Here is a 15,203-nt window from a genome sequence, read left to right as displayed (position 1 = left end):
CATACATATACATTACATATACATATACATATACATATACATATACATACATATACATACATATATATACATATACATACATACACATACATACACATACATACACATACATACACATACATACACATAAGCTCACATACATACTTATACACACATATAAACATACATATATACATACATACCTACATACATACATACATAATACATACATACATATACATATATACATATATATATATCTATATATATATATTATACATATATTTACACACATACACATTCAAATACATATATATATATATATATATATATATATATATATATAATATATATTTTATATTTTTATATAATATATATAATTTTTTTTTTTTTCCCATCTGATATTTGATAATAGCATCATATTCATTTTGATTTTATTATTAATTGTATTATTATTAGTAGTAGTATATTTTGTATATATTATTTTATTATATCTTACCATTACTATGATTAGTAAGGTATTTTTGATATTTAAAATTTTTTGTTCAGTTTATTTGTGCTATGAATAATTAGTTCATGGTAACTTTTGTCAAATTTCATTTTTGAAGTAGAATCCGTCACTATCTTGCACCGTTTGGATATCAAGTTCATTCTTGTGTATGTAGTCCGATATATCCAGATGATATACACTTCAGGAGTTAGTACATAGTGTATGAGGGAACGAGTGAGTGAGTGAGTGAGTGAGCGAGCGTGGTTCTAAAGCTGGCTTTGTTATTTGATACTTCATGAATTTTTAGGAACTGGATATGAGAAGGAAACAACACAGCAACATCTCCATTTTCTCAGTTGCGTTTCCAGAATTCAAAGTTTTAAGAGTTGTATTGAAAGCCAAATGTTTAATACACTGGTTTTTTTGTGTTTTTTTTTTTCACATTTGAGTATAGGGAAAATTGCAATTCCAAATCTGAGGAATGAATTAAGAATTCCACTGCTACATCATATTTTGATTCATATTGTTGTAGTTAAGATTTTCAAATATTTGTGGAGAAAGCCATTCCATTTTTCCTTTCACTTTGAATCTGTGATTGCTTTAGATTTATATTGATAACAGAAAGTTCCAGGATAGCTTTATGATGGCTAATTGGGAAGCACAACTTTATTGCTAACTGGTTGGGGAATTTTTAAACCATTGTCAGATCTTACAGTGGTTTACATAGAAGGATGAATTATGTTCTGTTTGACTTTACACTTTTTTTCTTCTTCTTCTTCGTTTTTATAGTTTTAAATACCAAGTTGATATCAGTGAGGCTCTAGGGCACTGTAGGACTATTGAGAATTATTCCCTTACATGTGTAGCTCTCTAGGTTTTGTTATCTAGATTATTATTTTGTTTGATTTGGTCACTTTTTCACTCTGAAGCAAAACTCACTTTTACTTGTTTACCCCCCTACCCCCAACCCCTACTTAGATAAGGTAGTGTTATTAAGATTCCTAAGTTTTTCAACATCTTTTTGTCAGATTGATGGTTCCACCCTGAAGACACTGTGCATGCAGCACGGGCCGCTGGTCAACTTCTACCTATCTCTCAACCACGGCTTTGCTCTCGTCAACTACGGCTCACGAGAGGAGGCTGCCAAGGTACAAAACTCTAACCTTAAGCTGCGATCTCAAAAAATCATAGTCGTATATATGGCCAAAGTCTTAAAAGAGAGAGAGAGAGAGAGAGAAAGCAAGAGAGAGAGTGAATAAAAAAAAAAAAAAAAAAGAGATAATGAAAGAGGAGAAAAGAAGAGATCTCTCTAAATAAATCACAAATACCTTGAAGCAGCCCATGCTTGTTGAACTGTAAGCTAGAAAGATGATTCATTCATGAGACCAAGACCTCAATAGATCTTTCTTCCGGAGCGCTTAGCTTGAAAGAAAGGATCTATTGTGATTGAGCTAATGATGAATTATCATGCTTCATAAATGCTTTTTAATCACTATTTAAATGGTATAGCCAGTCTTCTAGTATTTGATATTATTTACTACTAGAAAATTGGCTTCTTATTCTTTTGGATGTTATAGTATTGTCCCTTATTACTGGTGCTTTTAATGGTAAATATGTAAGTTCATGTTCATTTTGTGTTCATTTTGGTTTGTGGTGTTGTTTAATGTGACAGTTAGCCATGGGGAACTAGATGGGAATTATTCACATATCAGTTGGGGCATTGCAACACGTGTGTTTGTAAAGGCATCGATAGTTCAGGAATTTCATTGCAAAATTTTGTCTTGTTTGTTTTTTAGTAGACACTCTAGTTTATGATTATGTTCCTGCTTTTCCCTTTATAGAGTAAACTTGCTTGATATTTGTAGAAATAACCGTTTATTTACTTGTCTCCTATTCCTCAGGCACAAGGAAATCTCAACAATTGCCTGCTGAGCAATACGACGATCTTGGCCGAATTTGCCAATGACAGCGAAGTGAAGCAAGTGATGGGACAGCCCACCCACCAAGGCCAGGCTGCCCCACCAACGCCAGGCCCCACCAACGCTTCCAGTTGGGGAGGGTCTGGCCGCGGCTCCACACCGACTTCCCAGTCCTCCGGGGGGTCCAAGGTGGACTCCTGGGGGAACGGGAACAGCTCCAACCTCTGGAGCAGCGGCCCCGGAGGCGGCTCCTCACTGTGGAGCGGAGCCAACATAGGGGAGGGAGACCCACACCGTGCCACACCTTCCTCACTTAAGCCCTACTTGCCCGATGGCCTTCTCACCTCTGAGTCCATGTAAGGGAGGAGAGGAGGTAAGTGCCATGGCCCCCCCCCCCTAAAAAAAAGTAAGAAAAAAAAAAAAAAAAAGGAACTTTCCAAAAGAATGTGTGCAGTAACCACAGTGGTAATGTGATACCACACCACACGTAAGAGCCCTGCCTCTACATAGGGTAAGCCCCAGTCTTACCCATACACCTTTATAATTATGCTGGTCCATACTTGTGTATATCAATCCCACTTTTATTAAGACACAATGCCTTAAAAGACTTAGCTCCAAGCACACACAAGAAAAAAAAATCAATCATTTTGATGCTCTTTATGGCCAACATATAGACCATGGAGCTAAAACAGTTCATGTGCTGTGACTTAAATACAAAGTTACTTGTATTGACATGCTGATGTTGACCATTATTTTAGGAGAAACAAAGGTGCAAGCTCGACTGAAGTAAGAGATGAACTGCCTGCGCTCGTCCTTTGCTTCAGTCGGATAACTGGTCCTACTTTTAAATGCCAATATTATCTAAGTCTGTTCTTACCATGAATCAAGTCTTATTATATGATAACAAAAGAATATACCTACACACAGTTTTGCAGTGTTTTGATGTAAATGTACCAAAAGATAAGCAATTAAGTTATATTTAGTTTTAAGAGGAATAAATTCTAAGCTCTAGGTTAAATATATAATTAAGTTTATAGTTAAAAGTTGCAGAATTGTTCAGTGATAGCACTCCTCTGTGTGATATTTCCTATATGGATAATTATATATACTTTAAATGTGCTTACTTATGTATCTCAAGTTCCACCACAGACTCTAGTGCTTGTAAGATTTACATCCTCCACACAAGATCTGCTCATATGTACAATGGAGCTCTCCAGGTCTCGGCAGATATTCCTCAGTCTAGTGATTAGGTAGAAACGGGGTGCAGTGAGGAGCTAAGCAGCATTCCTCGGATCGTCCAGTAGTTCTGCTGTGTCGTCGTCATGAAAGCCTCACGTGGGCTCTGCTGTGCCGTTGTCATCCAGGCCTCTTTTAGGTCTCTGTTGTGTCGTCGTTATGCTAGCCATCCAAGTCTGTATTGCTGTCATCATGTTGGCTTATTTTATGGCCATGCATTGTTGACATCATGCAGTCAGCCAAGTCTGCTATTTTGTTACTCTTCTGATATTGTTTAAAGTCTTTGCTGTGTCACCATATTGCAGGCCTCCAAGTCTACTGTGATGTTGTTGTTCAGGCCTCAAGCCTGCAATGGCACAGTCATGCAGACAATATACTATGGTTTCTGCAGTGTCAACAAGCGGACCTCAAAGATCTGCTTTAATGTCATCAAGCAGACTGAATGTTGTGGCCTCTGCCATAACGTCGTCATGCAAGCCCTCAATTTTGCCACCCTCAGTCATACTCATTCGCATTATCATTATTAAGATGTTCATCCACATCATCACTTCACAGTGAACCCACGCAACCTTTGGTTCGTTGGTCTCCCCCTCCCTCTCCCTAGGGTGCACCTCCCTTCTACTGCTGCTTGTCAGAGAACACAGTCACACAGTTCTTGCTGTTAGTGTTTATTAATGCTGTCACTGATATCCAAGAGGTGATGAGGCAAGCACACTGCAGTGTGTGTTCTTGTAGTTTCTGGCAAGTTTGACGTTGTGATATAATAGTCACCAGTGGTCCAAAGGTTATGATTGGGTATTAGATCCCAGGTTCTTGCTCCAGCAGCCTCAAGGTTGGAAACCACCTTGTCTGCCTCACACAGCACACATCACTAGTGAAGCAGCACCAGTGGACCTGCTCACTTAACTAAACACCACCTCTCACAGGTATGTGGTGAGCAGTGTGAGGGATTGTGGTTGTGGCTATCAGCCTAGGCTGCACTGTGGTATGAATTTTACAATATCACTTGAGATCTCCTTGGTAACATCCAGCCAATCAGTGTACTCTTGGAATAATAGACAACCAATCAAATTAAGATGTATAACTTAGGCATACTCAACATTAAGGCGATCTGCAGTGATGCTGTATGGTCCGTGGCCACGAGTAAGTCAGCAGCGTACCAAGTGTCGGGTTGACAAACAATGGTGCTGCAAATAATCATGCTAAATGTGAGATTTAGTGATAGGTCCAGTCCACTCTTTCATAATGTTACTATTAATTCTCTTTGTCGCTCAGCTTTACTTACTATTTTTATCCCCACAAGAAAAAGAAAAAAAAGCACAAAAAAAAAAAAAAAAAGGAGATTGTTGTAATTTGTTTTATGAACTCAAGTCATGGTGTAGTATTTTTCCGTATTCAGTATTTTGTACAGTTTTGAAAAGGAGTATAAACAAAGTGCCACCATAAGTTTGTTTTTTGAGGATGATATATTGTAAGTGACAGAGCCCTTATATGTCTGGATATTATCTTGACCTCTAGCTGTAGTGATACTTTGGAGCCATATCAATATTATAGCTTTCAGATTAATGATCTAAATACAATGAATAATCAAGCCAGTCTGCCAAAAATCTAGACTAAGCAAGGCAGAGAATCATCATTATCAAGACTTAACTTTGCCATGTATAACAGCAATGATAGGTAGCTGTCCAACTTCCAGCTGTTCTGAAGGTCAGCTCTGATGATTCCTTGCATTTTGGTGGTGTCATACTTTCTGTGGCACTGACCAAATGTTTTCTAGTTTTTAGTGGTATGTGTAGTAGGGGTTGGGTTATTATAGTATTAGGAAAAAGTGTAAAACTGTCAAGGTCAGGTACCAGGCCAGGTACACCATTTCTGGTACTTGTCAATACTTGTCAATTTTCTCCACCTTGGTTAGCATTAGTCCCTTAATAGCAGTAGACCTGTTTCTACTATCACTGTCTGGTTGAGCAACAGTGAAGATGCTTGCTCCATGATTTTGCTTGTTAGCTTGGCCTGAAGCCTGGGTAGCGTTATCAGGGGAGCACCGTGAGAGCCGGGCACTATTCCAGTACCAGCATAGTTTAGTGTGATGAGTCAGGACCTTTGCACATGCCAGCTAATGACTCATGGTCCAGGCCCCGTGTGTGGCAGACCGATTTGGTCCTAGCCCTACGATAAAATTAGATGAGCTCGGACTTACCTGGTAGCACTGGAACTCCTAGTTTCCTTTGTCTTATGTGCAGCAATCTCAAATATGGTGTTAGTGCAGCTGTGGTAATGGTTGCCCCCAAAATAAAGGTGAACACCGTGCTCCTCTGAAGCTCAGCTACCCTAACAGTAATTCTTCCAAGATTATTTAGCCAGTTAAGATACTCGCCTTCTTTCCCTGTGTTAACTATGTACAAGAACCAAACTTTTAATTTTTGTGGTTATTATAAATGATTTACCTAGACAACACCGTGTATATTGACCGTGCTGCAAGTTGTACAAGCGTTAGATGCCACCACTGCACACTCTCTAGCTGAGAGGGATCTCTGGGGTGTTTTATTTTAGATCTAGGGTTATGTATTCTGTGTCCCAAGGTTTACCTGAGGTTAATAGTCATCTCGCATTTGCTAAGTTGTAGCTGGCGGCTACACCTCTCTTCGCAGTTGTGATTTTTGCTAGGGTGATTGTTATTCTGCCTTTAAGGAGGAACTAATTGTTAATGGTAGGTTTTATTTGATAGGTAATTATTTAGTTTGTTTAAGATTAGGTTGCATAGAATTTTTAGGGTGATGAGGTCAGCTTAGTGGCGTTTTCTCAGGAAGCCTTTGTGACGCAGGGGACGGAAAATCTGCTCAGTGCTGGTGAACAGGTTGCTGTTCTTTATCAGTGGATGTGAGACTGTTGTACATTGCAGAGTTTAAACACTTAAGGCTGAGAAAAGCATTTCCACGGCCCCATTTTCGTAAGCTTTGACATGAGGAACTTGTGCCTAAACATAAAAAGAAACACTGCTATTCAGCCAAAGGAAATTACTGCCTCCAGATGGGGGTATTTATAGCAATATTGTGTTACGTAACAGTTCCCACTCCAGTTTTGATCAACAGTCTGTGTCCACAGTGGAAAAGAACAGCACTGTTAGATTCTGGAGAACAGCCTGCCACTCAGCTCTTGGTAGTCCAGCCTGCTGCTGTGCATTTCTCTCATGAACTATGCAGGACTCACATCTAGAGTTTCCCAGTCTGACTAAAGGGCCAAACTCATTCATTGCATTCGACGAATGATAGGTGTAAGGATTTTGTTGTTGGAAACTCCGTCTCCTGCATTTATTCTCATTATTAGTGCAATATGTTATCAAAATACAAAGATCATAAAAATAATCTGATGCATAAAATTGATGCACATGTAAAACTCAAGGATGTCTTTTGGACAATCGTATGTAATGCATGATGTAAATTCATGCGCATGGATGACAGTTAAAGTGATTGCATGACATACATTTCATGCTTTAGAATGACAGTTAGTGATGCATGATAGATTCATGCTTTAGGGTGACTATAGAAGAAGCGCAATGCCTTATTCATTCCTCTTGAGAAAAAGAAGTGTAGTTGTGACATATTGCTGATCAACTACAGACTTATAACTACCGTCCTAGCCTGCGTCTTCAGTATCAAGAACTCCAAACAAGCCTTGTTTCACATCTCATGTGATAACTGGTCTTCATGATTGTTTTATTGGTATACAAAAAAAACCTGTGACAAAGTAACTGCTCGCTGCAGGGAAGCAAGGCTTGTTTGGTTGATTATATGTGCACAAGCTGTGTTTGGTGCTACGTGTGATCTGTGGACTGTTGATGGAGGACCAAAGCCTCAGTAGTTGGCCCGCTGGCATCCCAGCCCCCACCCTCACCCGTCCTCTGTGCTGTCCCCACACTGTTACCCACCCACCCACCCACCCACACTGCATGTCACACTTCCACACCGATCGGCATCAAGACACTCAGAGTGTTGCTGACTGTGTTAGTATGACTGGGGTCATTATAATGATTTTAGTTTGTCTGTGATGTAATACTGTGTTTTCTGACTAATGACTGGTGATTTTATTGTTTTATGGGTTACTATAGTACTAATGACTGAAAGACTGTTGATGTACTCAATATTGTGTGGATGAGTAATAATATATAGATAAATATATATATATATAAATATATATACTAGCACATAATGTATGTTAACTGGTATTGGAGTGTGGTTTAGTAAGAGTGTGGTTGTGGTGATGTACTGATAGTTTGGGCAGGCAGCATGACCTGGGCGCAGATGGTGCTGTGCTGGGAGTGCTACTGGACCTGAGGCCTCATCAAGGACTCTGCTCTCACACATGCCAGCTGACACCCCCTCCCTCCCCCTCCCCCTCCCGTCCCCTGAATTCCCGCCCTATCCCTCCAGCACATCCCACTCTTAATGAAAGAAGTCTCTCCTGTATTGGCCTTACCCCCTCCCTGTTTTCCAAACTTCTTGCGAAATGACAAGAAGAAAATGCATAGCATAAACTTTGTGCCAGATACTAACAAATGAAGCACATTCCTGGCCAGGCCTCAGGTCCTACACATCTTCCTTGCCTAGGGGCCTCACACAACTTCCTCCTCTAGAATGTAGTCAGTAGTCCTACCCTGGCATCTCTACAAAAAAAAAGACTAAGAAAGCATTTAATAAAAGATAGAGAAAAAAAAAATAAAAAAAAAGTAAAAATGTTGCCAGGTAGAGTGTATGGTGTGAGGTTCCTAAGGTTGTTATGGTTGTGAGTTGAATCCAAGTGTGATACTCCCCTCTCTGGTCAGACACAAGGGCTTCACCACCCTCAGCAAGTGCAACGTACATGTGCCTTGTGTTTGATTTGTGGTGGCTTGTCATGACACCACCCCCACCACCACCACCACCACCCCTGCTGGCATGCCCCCTCTTGACTGGGTCAACATGCCATGCAACTAGCTCATGCACTGGACCTCAGTAAACTTAAGCATAAAAATAAAGCAAAATATATAAAAAAGAAATAAAAAAAAATCATAAAATGTATAAAATGGATAAAAAAGCACAGTTCAAGTAGCAACAGCAACAGCAGAAGCTCAGCCTCTTGAGAGTGCTATCATACCCTGCCTCATTGTCATTGGAAAGTGGTAGCCGAGGGCCTACGAGGACTTCCTATTAGTGATAAGTGTGGTTAAATGCACCATAGAGCTATATGTTAATTAGTGCACGAAGACGAAGGTTGTGGTATTAAGAGGCAGCAAGTAGGCAGTGATGGCGGGCATGTGGTAATCCACAGGGCCGGTCTCAGGGAGCAGTCGACCAGGTGGCAGTAAGGAGGGCAGTGGTATGCATCAGCTGCTGTCTGGAAAGATTGAGTTGGCTAAAGGCCTGGGAAAAACTTCTGTCATAGCTACCACTGCTGGTAATGCTGTTGCTGTTGCTACTGCCACCTCTGTGTACTGTTGCTTCCAGTGCTGAACTTGTTGCCTTAAGCAAGTTGTGGTTCCTGTGTGGTGACGGCCATCCCACACCTAAATGTGCTAAGTAATTCCTGTTGTAAAAGTGTCCTGATTCCAAAGATCCTTGGAGTTCCAGTTAAGGCTTTTGGGTGATAAAACTTGTATTATGATTTTTGTACCTGACTATGTACAAGTCAAGATATTCTTTTAATATTGCTATATAGATTAAAATATACACAGTTGATTCCATGAAGTGGTAATAACTGTAGCTTAATCGAACTTGACACAAGCAGTCAAAGCGTGACTTAATCTGCAGTCGACTACTCAAAACTCTCCTCGTCAAAATAACAATAAAGCTGAGGAGTAGTTGATCTCGGTTTTGTTACCATCATGTTGGAGAGTGAGAAGTGTAATACTAGTGGGCGTTGGGTTGAAGCCTGGCGGCGGCGGTGGTGGTGGGTGAGAGAGTACGAGGTGGCTGGCCGAGCTTCCTGCCACCCTCTCGGACATCTTCCCCCTCCTGTCTCAAAATCTCATCATGACTCTAAGCCTGCCTCAAACCTGGCTTTATTGTGTGCTTATATGTAGAATAGTTGATAACCAACTTTACGATTGCAGCCATGTCACAATATTGTCACAATCCTTCTACTGACTCTCTTGGAGGGTTGATGATGAAACTTATTGCTTACTGCAGCTGCATAACCCACATTTCTTTAAGTGAGGTATAAGAGAGCCATTATGAGAATTTTTGATCCTCTGGAGGATGGGCCAGCGAGAGCCGATAAAGAGCCATGCTGGGCCACCCTCCAGCCCCCCCATCCCCCATCTCCCCCTCCCCCTTAACTCCTAACCCCCCCTCCCACCACCACCACCACCATCACCACTACCACCACCACCACCACCACCACACCACCACCCATTGCTCCATACTGCACCTCAAAGACAATTGTTGCAGCTTTGTCAACACTGAAATGCATTTCAAACTTGAGATTCCAAAGATACCATGAAGGAAGTAAAGGGTGCCATTTGTAGCAACTTGATAGGTTTATGACTTCTTGGTTTTGGTGCCAAATTAAAGTAGTAGATAACTTGGATATGATCAATAGCAAATATTTCTCTTATATAATTATAGCTTGAATGTAAGTTTTTTTTTTCTTTCTTTAGTTTAGCCTATCTGATCATGTCTTCTTGTAGGAAAATACACAAAACAATCTAGGCTGTGTTCGTTTGTCACCGATTCCAGTGTTGCTCTTAATCACCTAGATGTAATGAAGTGATGGTTGCGTTCTCGCGGTTCTCATTTTGGACATTTTGATTAGGGACTTGTAAACTGATGAGGGCATAATAGTTGTATCTTATTGATACTACCATCAAGACATATCGCACGCTCCGTGCACGTTCTCTCGAGTATGTGTGCGCGGTGGTGAACCAAAGCATTTGTTGTGTGTATTAGCATCACCCCGCAGCCGCAGTCTGATGCTGCCGTTGTGGCATCCCGCTGCCATAATGCCCCTTTCCCCCCTCTCGAATGCCGGACTCGCCCACTCCCTTCCTGCGGAGGAGGGCGAGGCTGGCGGGCCCCCTCCCGCCCCCCCTGCCCAGACACGGTGGGGGCAGCAGGTGGCCCCGGGGTCACGGGCGGCAACCTGCCATAGCTCCACCCGAGGCTAGACAGGCAAGTCTTTCCATGTAACTTATATGGTATTATCACATCAGCACCGGTAACGAGTCAGAATTTTGTATTAGATGAGTGATGTACGTTTTATACCTATATTTTTAGATGTGCAAGGCAACGGTCGTTGGTGCAGGACCTAGCGTAATATTGACTAATGCTATGCCCTGAATGGTTGTTGCAGCCAGTATTTTATCCTCAAGTAATATGAGATTGAATCACTGGTATATTATTGGCGAATTGCTCATACATGTAGAATGTGTTCAAGTCTGGTCTAAGCTCTTTTACAACAGGGAATTATCTTAGTGTCCTTGTGAGGTTTTGTTGTTGAAGTTGTAGGTGTAAGGTGATTATGGCCAGGATGTGGTCTAGGGTAGCACCGGTGGTCCGAACGTCGAGGCTTTCACTTTATATGTAAAAGAGCTTAATAGTGTCTCTCTATGCTGTGTAGTGGTGGCATCTAATACGTGACTAAGCTAAGGTAACTTACAGATATTAAAGTCTACAAAAAAAAAAGTTATAAAAATGTACTTGCTATTGTGAAGGGATGGTTTGTTGCCTGCTCAGGGTTACCACACTTAACTTCTGACGTTCATATGGTGAGGCGCTGGGCAGCACGTGTTGAGGTTACAAAAGTCCCCATGCATTGCTAGTGTGTCCTTCCAGCTAGGGCGGGGGGCGCGTTGCAGCCTCCTCGTCCAGTGAGCTTGTCTAGTCCTGAGGGTCCCGCGCCAGGTCTGCCTGACAGGCTGCTGTGGCTGCAGTGCTTGGCTGTGGGCCCTCACCCCCAGGAGGTGCCACGCTCCCACCGCCCTCCCACTACAATCCTGCCCCTCTAACATCCTCCCGCTCCTTAACACTACCTGACCCAACCTGATCACCATCCTCTTTTTATGCACCGTATTTCTTTTGGAACCCACGTGGCATGCTTGAAATGTCCATCCCTCTTCGAAGCAGCCACAGCTGCTGCAGCCATGTCAGGTGCTCCCCTTGTGCCTCTCTTGTGTGTTCAGTGGCCCCGGTCCCTGCCCGTATGCAAGCCTCAGTCTACACCGTGACAGCCGGGGCCCCCACCTCCATGTGACATGACGCGCCGCAACTGCTGCCGGGGCTGCCTGCCATCACCATCCCCCCAGAGACAACCATGTGGGTTCCACTTTTCTCCTCCGTTCACTCCTCCTCCTCCTCCTCCTCCTCCTCCTCCCAATCTCCCCCTTCCTCTCCTCCTCCCCCTCCCCTCCTCCCCTCCCCCTCGCACCAACTTTCTCATGTACTGCCCACATACGCCCAAACGCCTCCAATGTAGCAATGAAGCCAGGAGCAATAAGGTGCCGTTTCCGCCGTCTTCTCAGCCCTGCAGCGTCTGGTAGTCAGCCGCAGTCCACAGGCTGAGGTGGTTGATCGAGTGGCCAACTATGATCCTGGTGGCCGTCGTGTGTTAGAGGATGACGCGATCAGGAGCTGGGAGGGCGGTGCTTGCGGCCTCCCCCGTGTATCCACATGTTGGTGTTGTGTTGCCATGTTAGCAGGCGGCCACAAGGTTTTACCGTGCTCACTCTGCCGCGCCAGAGGTCACTCCACACTCCACACTCCTCACCCTTCACGCCAGGCCCAGCTGGCCAGCACCAAGGACAGGGAGAGGCTGCGTGGTGGGTGGCCCGGCACGGCTGGCCTGTCCTCCCTCCCGTACCACTGCACATTCCCACGAGCTAGTCAGGGCGGGGCACCACACGACACCTCTGCCTGTGCCAGGTAGGCGGTGGCCCACGACAGTTGGCACCCCATGTCCACTTCTGCGTCAGACGTCGCAGAAGTGGATGGGCAGTATGTGGGCGGCGCCAACCCGCCCTTGGCACCTCTTGATAACCACGCCACATGATGCATATCCTAGCTGGTCAGTGTGCTTGGACAGGTCAGCGATGCTTTTAATATAATTATTTATACAGGCTTTCTTGTACTGGATGTTCCAATATGCATAAATAAATTTGGTCTCAGTGTTTACACCTAACTTTTGATTTTTATTACCCTTTGGAAATGAATTGGGTTAGAGTTCTAGCTCAGGAAGAATGCAAATTAAATAATCAAGAATTGCTCAATACCCCATGGAAATCATTGATAAAGTAAGTAGTACTTGAATTGTTTTGCATTAACATTTAAATCCTGTTCTTGCATTTTATTTGCTCATTAGATATATTTTTTTGTAGATATATAAAAATTGATGGATATAGTGAATCGTTTTGTAAAGATCACGACCTTCTTGTTCTACCTACTGTAAAGAAATGCTAATTGATTGCATATCTGGAATAACTTGTCTAAAAACAAATATATTTCGAAGACAATAAAAATATGTTAAGAAAATCATACATTTTTCCATGTGATATCACCGTTATAACTATTGTGTGTGTTCCTAGTGAAGAGGGAAGGCGATACGACTCTGATTTGCTAAATGTATAATATAAAAAAATATAATAATAAACTTTATACGTGGCATAATGGATAAGCAAAGCAAGGGGGAGGGGCTAGCAAGGAAAGTGAACGAGTGAATAACGAAGAGGAGGAGGTGACTGCAATCATCTTTCATTATAGTGTTGCATCCCATTGCCTGTGTCGGTAATGACAGGCCTTGACATTTTGTAAACCGTGTTTCGTGTCGGCAATCCAAGGGGTTTTCAGTACGACGTAGGAATTGGTAAACATATTCGTTTGTAAACATATTCGTTTGGCCTATATGGCCTGCGACTAGAGCGTGTGCTAACTTCGGAACATTTGACATGATAAATCAATGTATTGTTTTATTATGCTCCGAAATCCTGTGAAATAAAAAACTAATGTCGTACGGATTTTTTTGACTAATAAGGCAGCGGCCATTACTATACACGAGCACCCAGACTCTCGCTCTCAATGACTCGTTTCCCCACATTTAAGTGAAAATGATTAATTTATTACAATTTATAGGCCGAAAAACAAAATAAAAAAACTATATCGGTAAATGTTCAAGTTCTTCATATTCACGGAAGAGAGAGAGAGATATGTCGAGTGACTAGGAAAAAAAATGTATGAACGGGTATCTTTGTAGGATTAGGAATAACGTGATAGGTTAGTCTTTCAAATATGATTGCACTCGGCAGTATCAGTAATTAGTAGATCTCTTGAAACAAAATATGTATACATTCCTTCTCTCTCTATAATCAAGCTGTTATCATAAAGTGAGGCTATTGGTTATTCACTTTACATTTTCTGGAGCGAAATTTCCTGATTTTGCTTGGGGTAGGTCTGCTAGAATGACAGACAGACAGGGATGTGAGATAGATTGCCTGTAAATTCTTTTCTTGGTAATTCATTTCAGAAATTGAAAGTCCTTAAGTTGGTTATTTCGATGTTTAAATACCCAGAGTACTTCTGATTAAAGACATATAACTTAATATATAAAGAATCCTTTTCTTCCAAATGAGTATTATACATTTTACAAAAATATGTCAAAAATATAAATCGTCTTTCTCCTGTGATATTTATTTACAATTCGGAGGGTCTGGCTATTTTATTTACTTTTATTTCTAGACATCGCCGGATATTTTTCGTGCTATATAGATTAACTATTAACTGAATTCAAATTGGAAAAAAGTAATACAGGCATCAAAAAAGCTTACTAGAACTCATTCGACAATGTCAAAGCTCAAACTTATAATGTAAGGTTAAGGAAATAACTAATGAAGACAGGAAAGTTGCGTGTATATCATTTAGAAATTTATTGTGATGGGATCAACAAATTGAATACAACGCCATATACTGATGGAATGGTAGAAGTCTACAGACTTCAGAATTCTTATATATTTTTTATTGGAAATTTTAACTATTGTTTTATTTCAAACATCTTAAGATTATTGTATTATCACCTAACTGATTACATGCATTTATTTTATATTTAAGAATGATATTTTTCTATGAATGTTTAAATGCCAGGATATAATCGTCTTTTTTCCGACCTATTTTTGAGTAGTTAATAAAGAGTTTTACTTTCATTCCTGGCGAATTAAAATCTCAAATTTCGATTAAAAAATGATATTCAATAGATAAAGAAAAAGAGTGTAACGCAAGATGAGTTCTGTGCTTCTTTGTAGTTATATTTCGGTAATTTTGAAAATCGAAAAGTATTTTTTGATACCATGAGACCACCTCAACAACGAAGTTCAAACAATCAACCTTCCGACTTGTCCATATTCATACTTTTCTGTCATGTTGAGCACAAGTTCTTATTACTTCTTAAATGCACACGTCGATATACTATAAAATTGAATAGCATAATTTTTGCATAAAAAATAAAACAAAATAAAACGACCGTTACCCCTTTATTTTCACCTTCCAGCGTCAATGATCTTACGTATTAATTACCCAAATGGCAATAGATTGTTGTAAACAGCATATCATTTGAAAATAAAT

At 41.2% G+C, this 15,203-nt stretch overlaps 1 protein-coding gene across 22 annotated transcripts in view; it reads left to right on the top strand.

Annotated features, from left to right (window-relative positions):
* gw (trinucleotide repeat containing adaptor protein gawky) overlaps window positions 1-4,989 on the top strand; it is a 60,813-nt gene extending 55,824 nt beyond the window's left edge. For all 22 annotated transcript variants that reach the window (XM_043005155.2, XM_086553231.1, XM_086553230.1 and 19 more), the window contains 2 exons: window positions 1,498-1,617; window positions 2,371-4,989. In XM_043005155.2, the coding sequence (XP_042861089.2) occupies window positions 1,498-1,617; window positions 2,371-2,748 (498 nt within the window). In that variant the 3' untranslated portion in view covers window positions 2,749-4,989. The remainder of the gene's footprint in view (window positions 1-1,497; window positions 1,618-2,370) is intronic.
* Window positions 4,990-15,203: the final 10,214 nt, after the last annotated feature.

Source organism: Penaeus japonicus, unplaced genomic scaffold (genome assembly GCF_977035675.1).
Source record: "Penaeus japonicus unplaced genomic scaffold, GWHDUDI00000001_assembly GWHDUDI00000028, whole genome shotgun sequence".
In the NCBI taxonomy this organism is placed as follows: Eukaryota; Metazoa; Arthropoda; class Malacostraca; order Decapoda; family Penaeidae; genus Penaeus; species Penaeus japonicus.
This window is presented reverse-complemented; position numbering and strand designations above follow the sequence as displayed.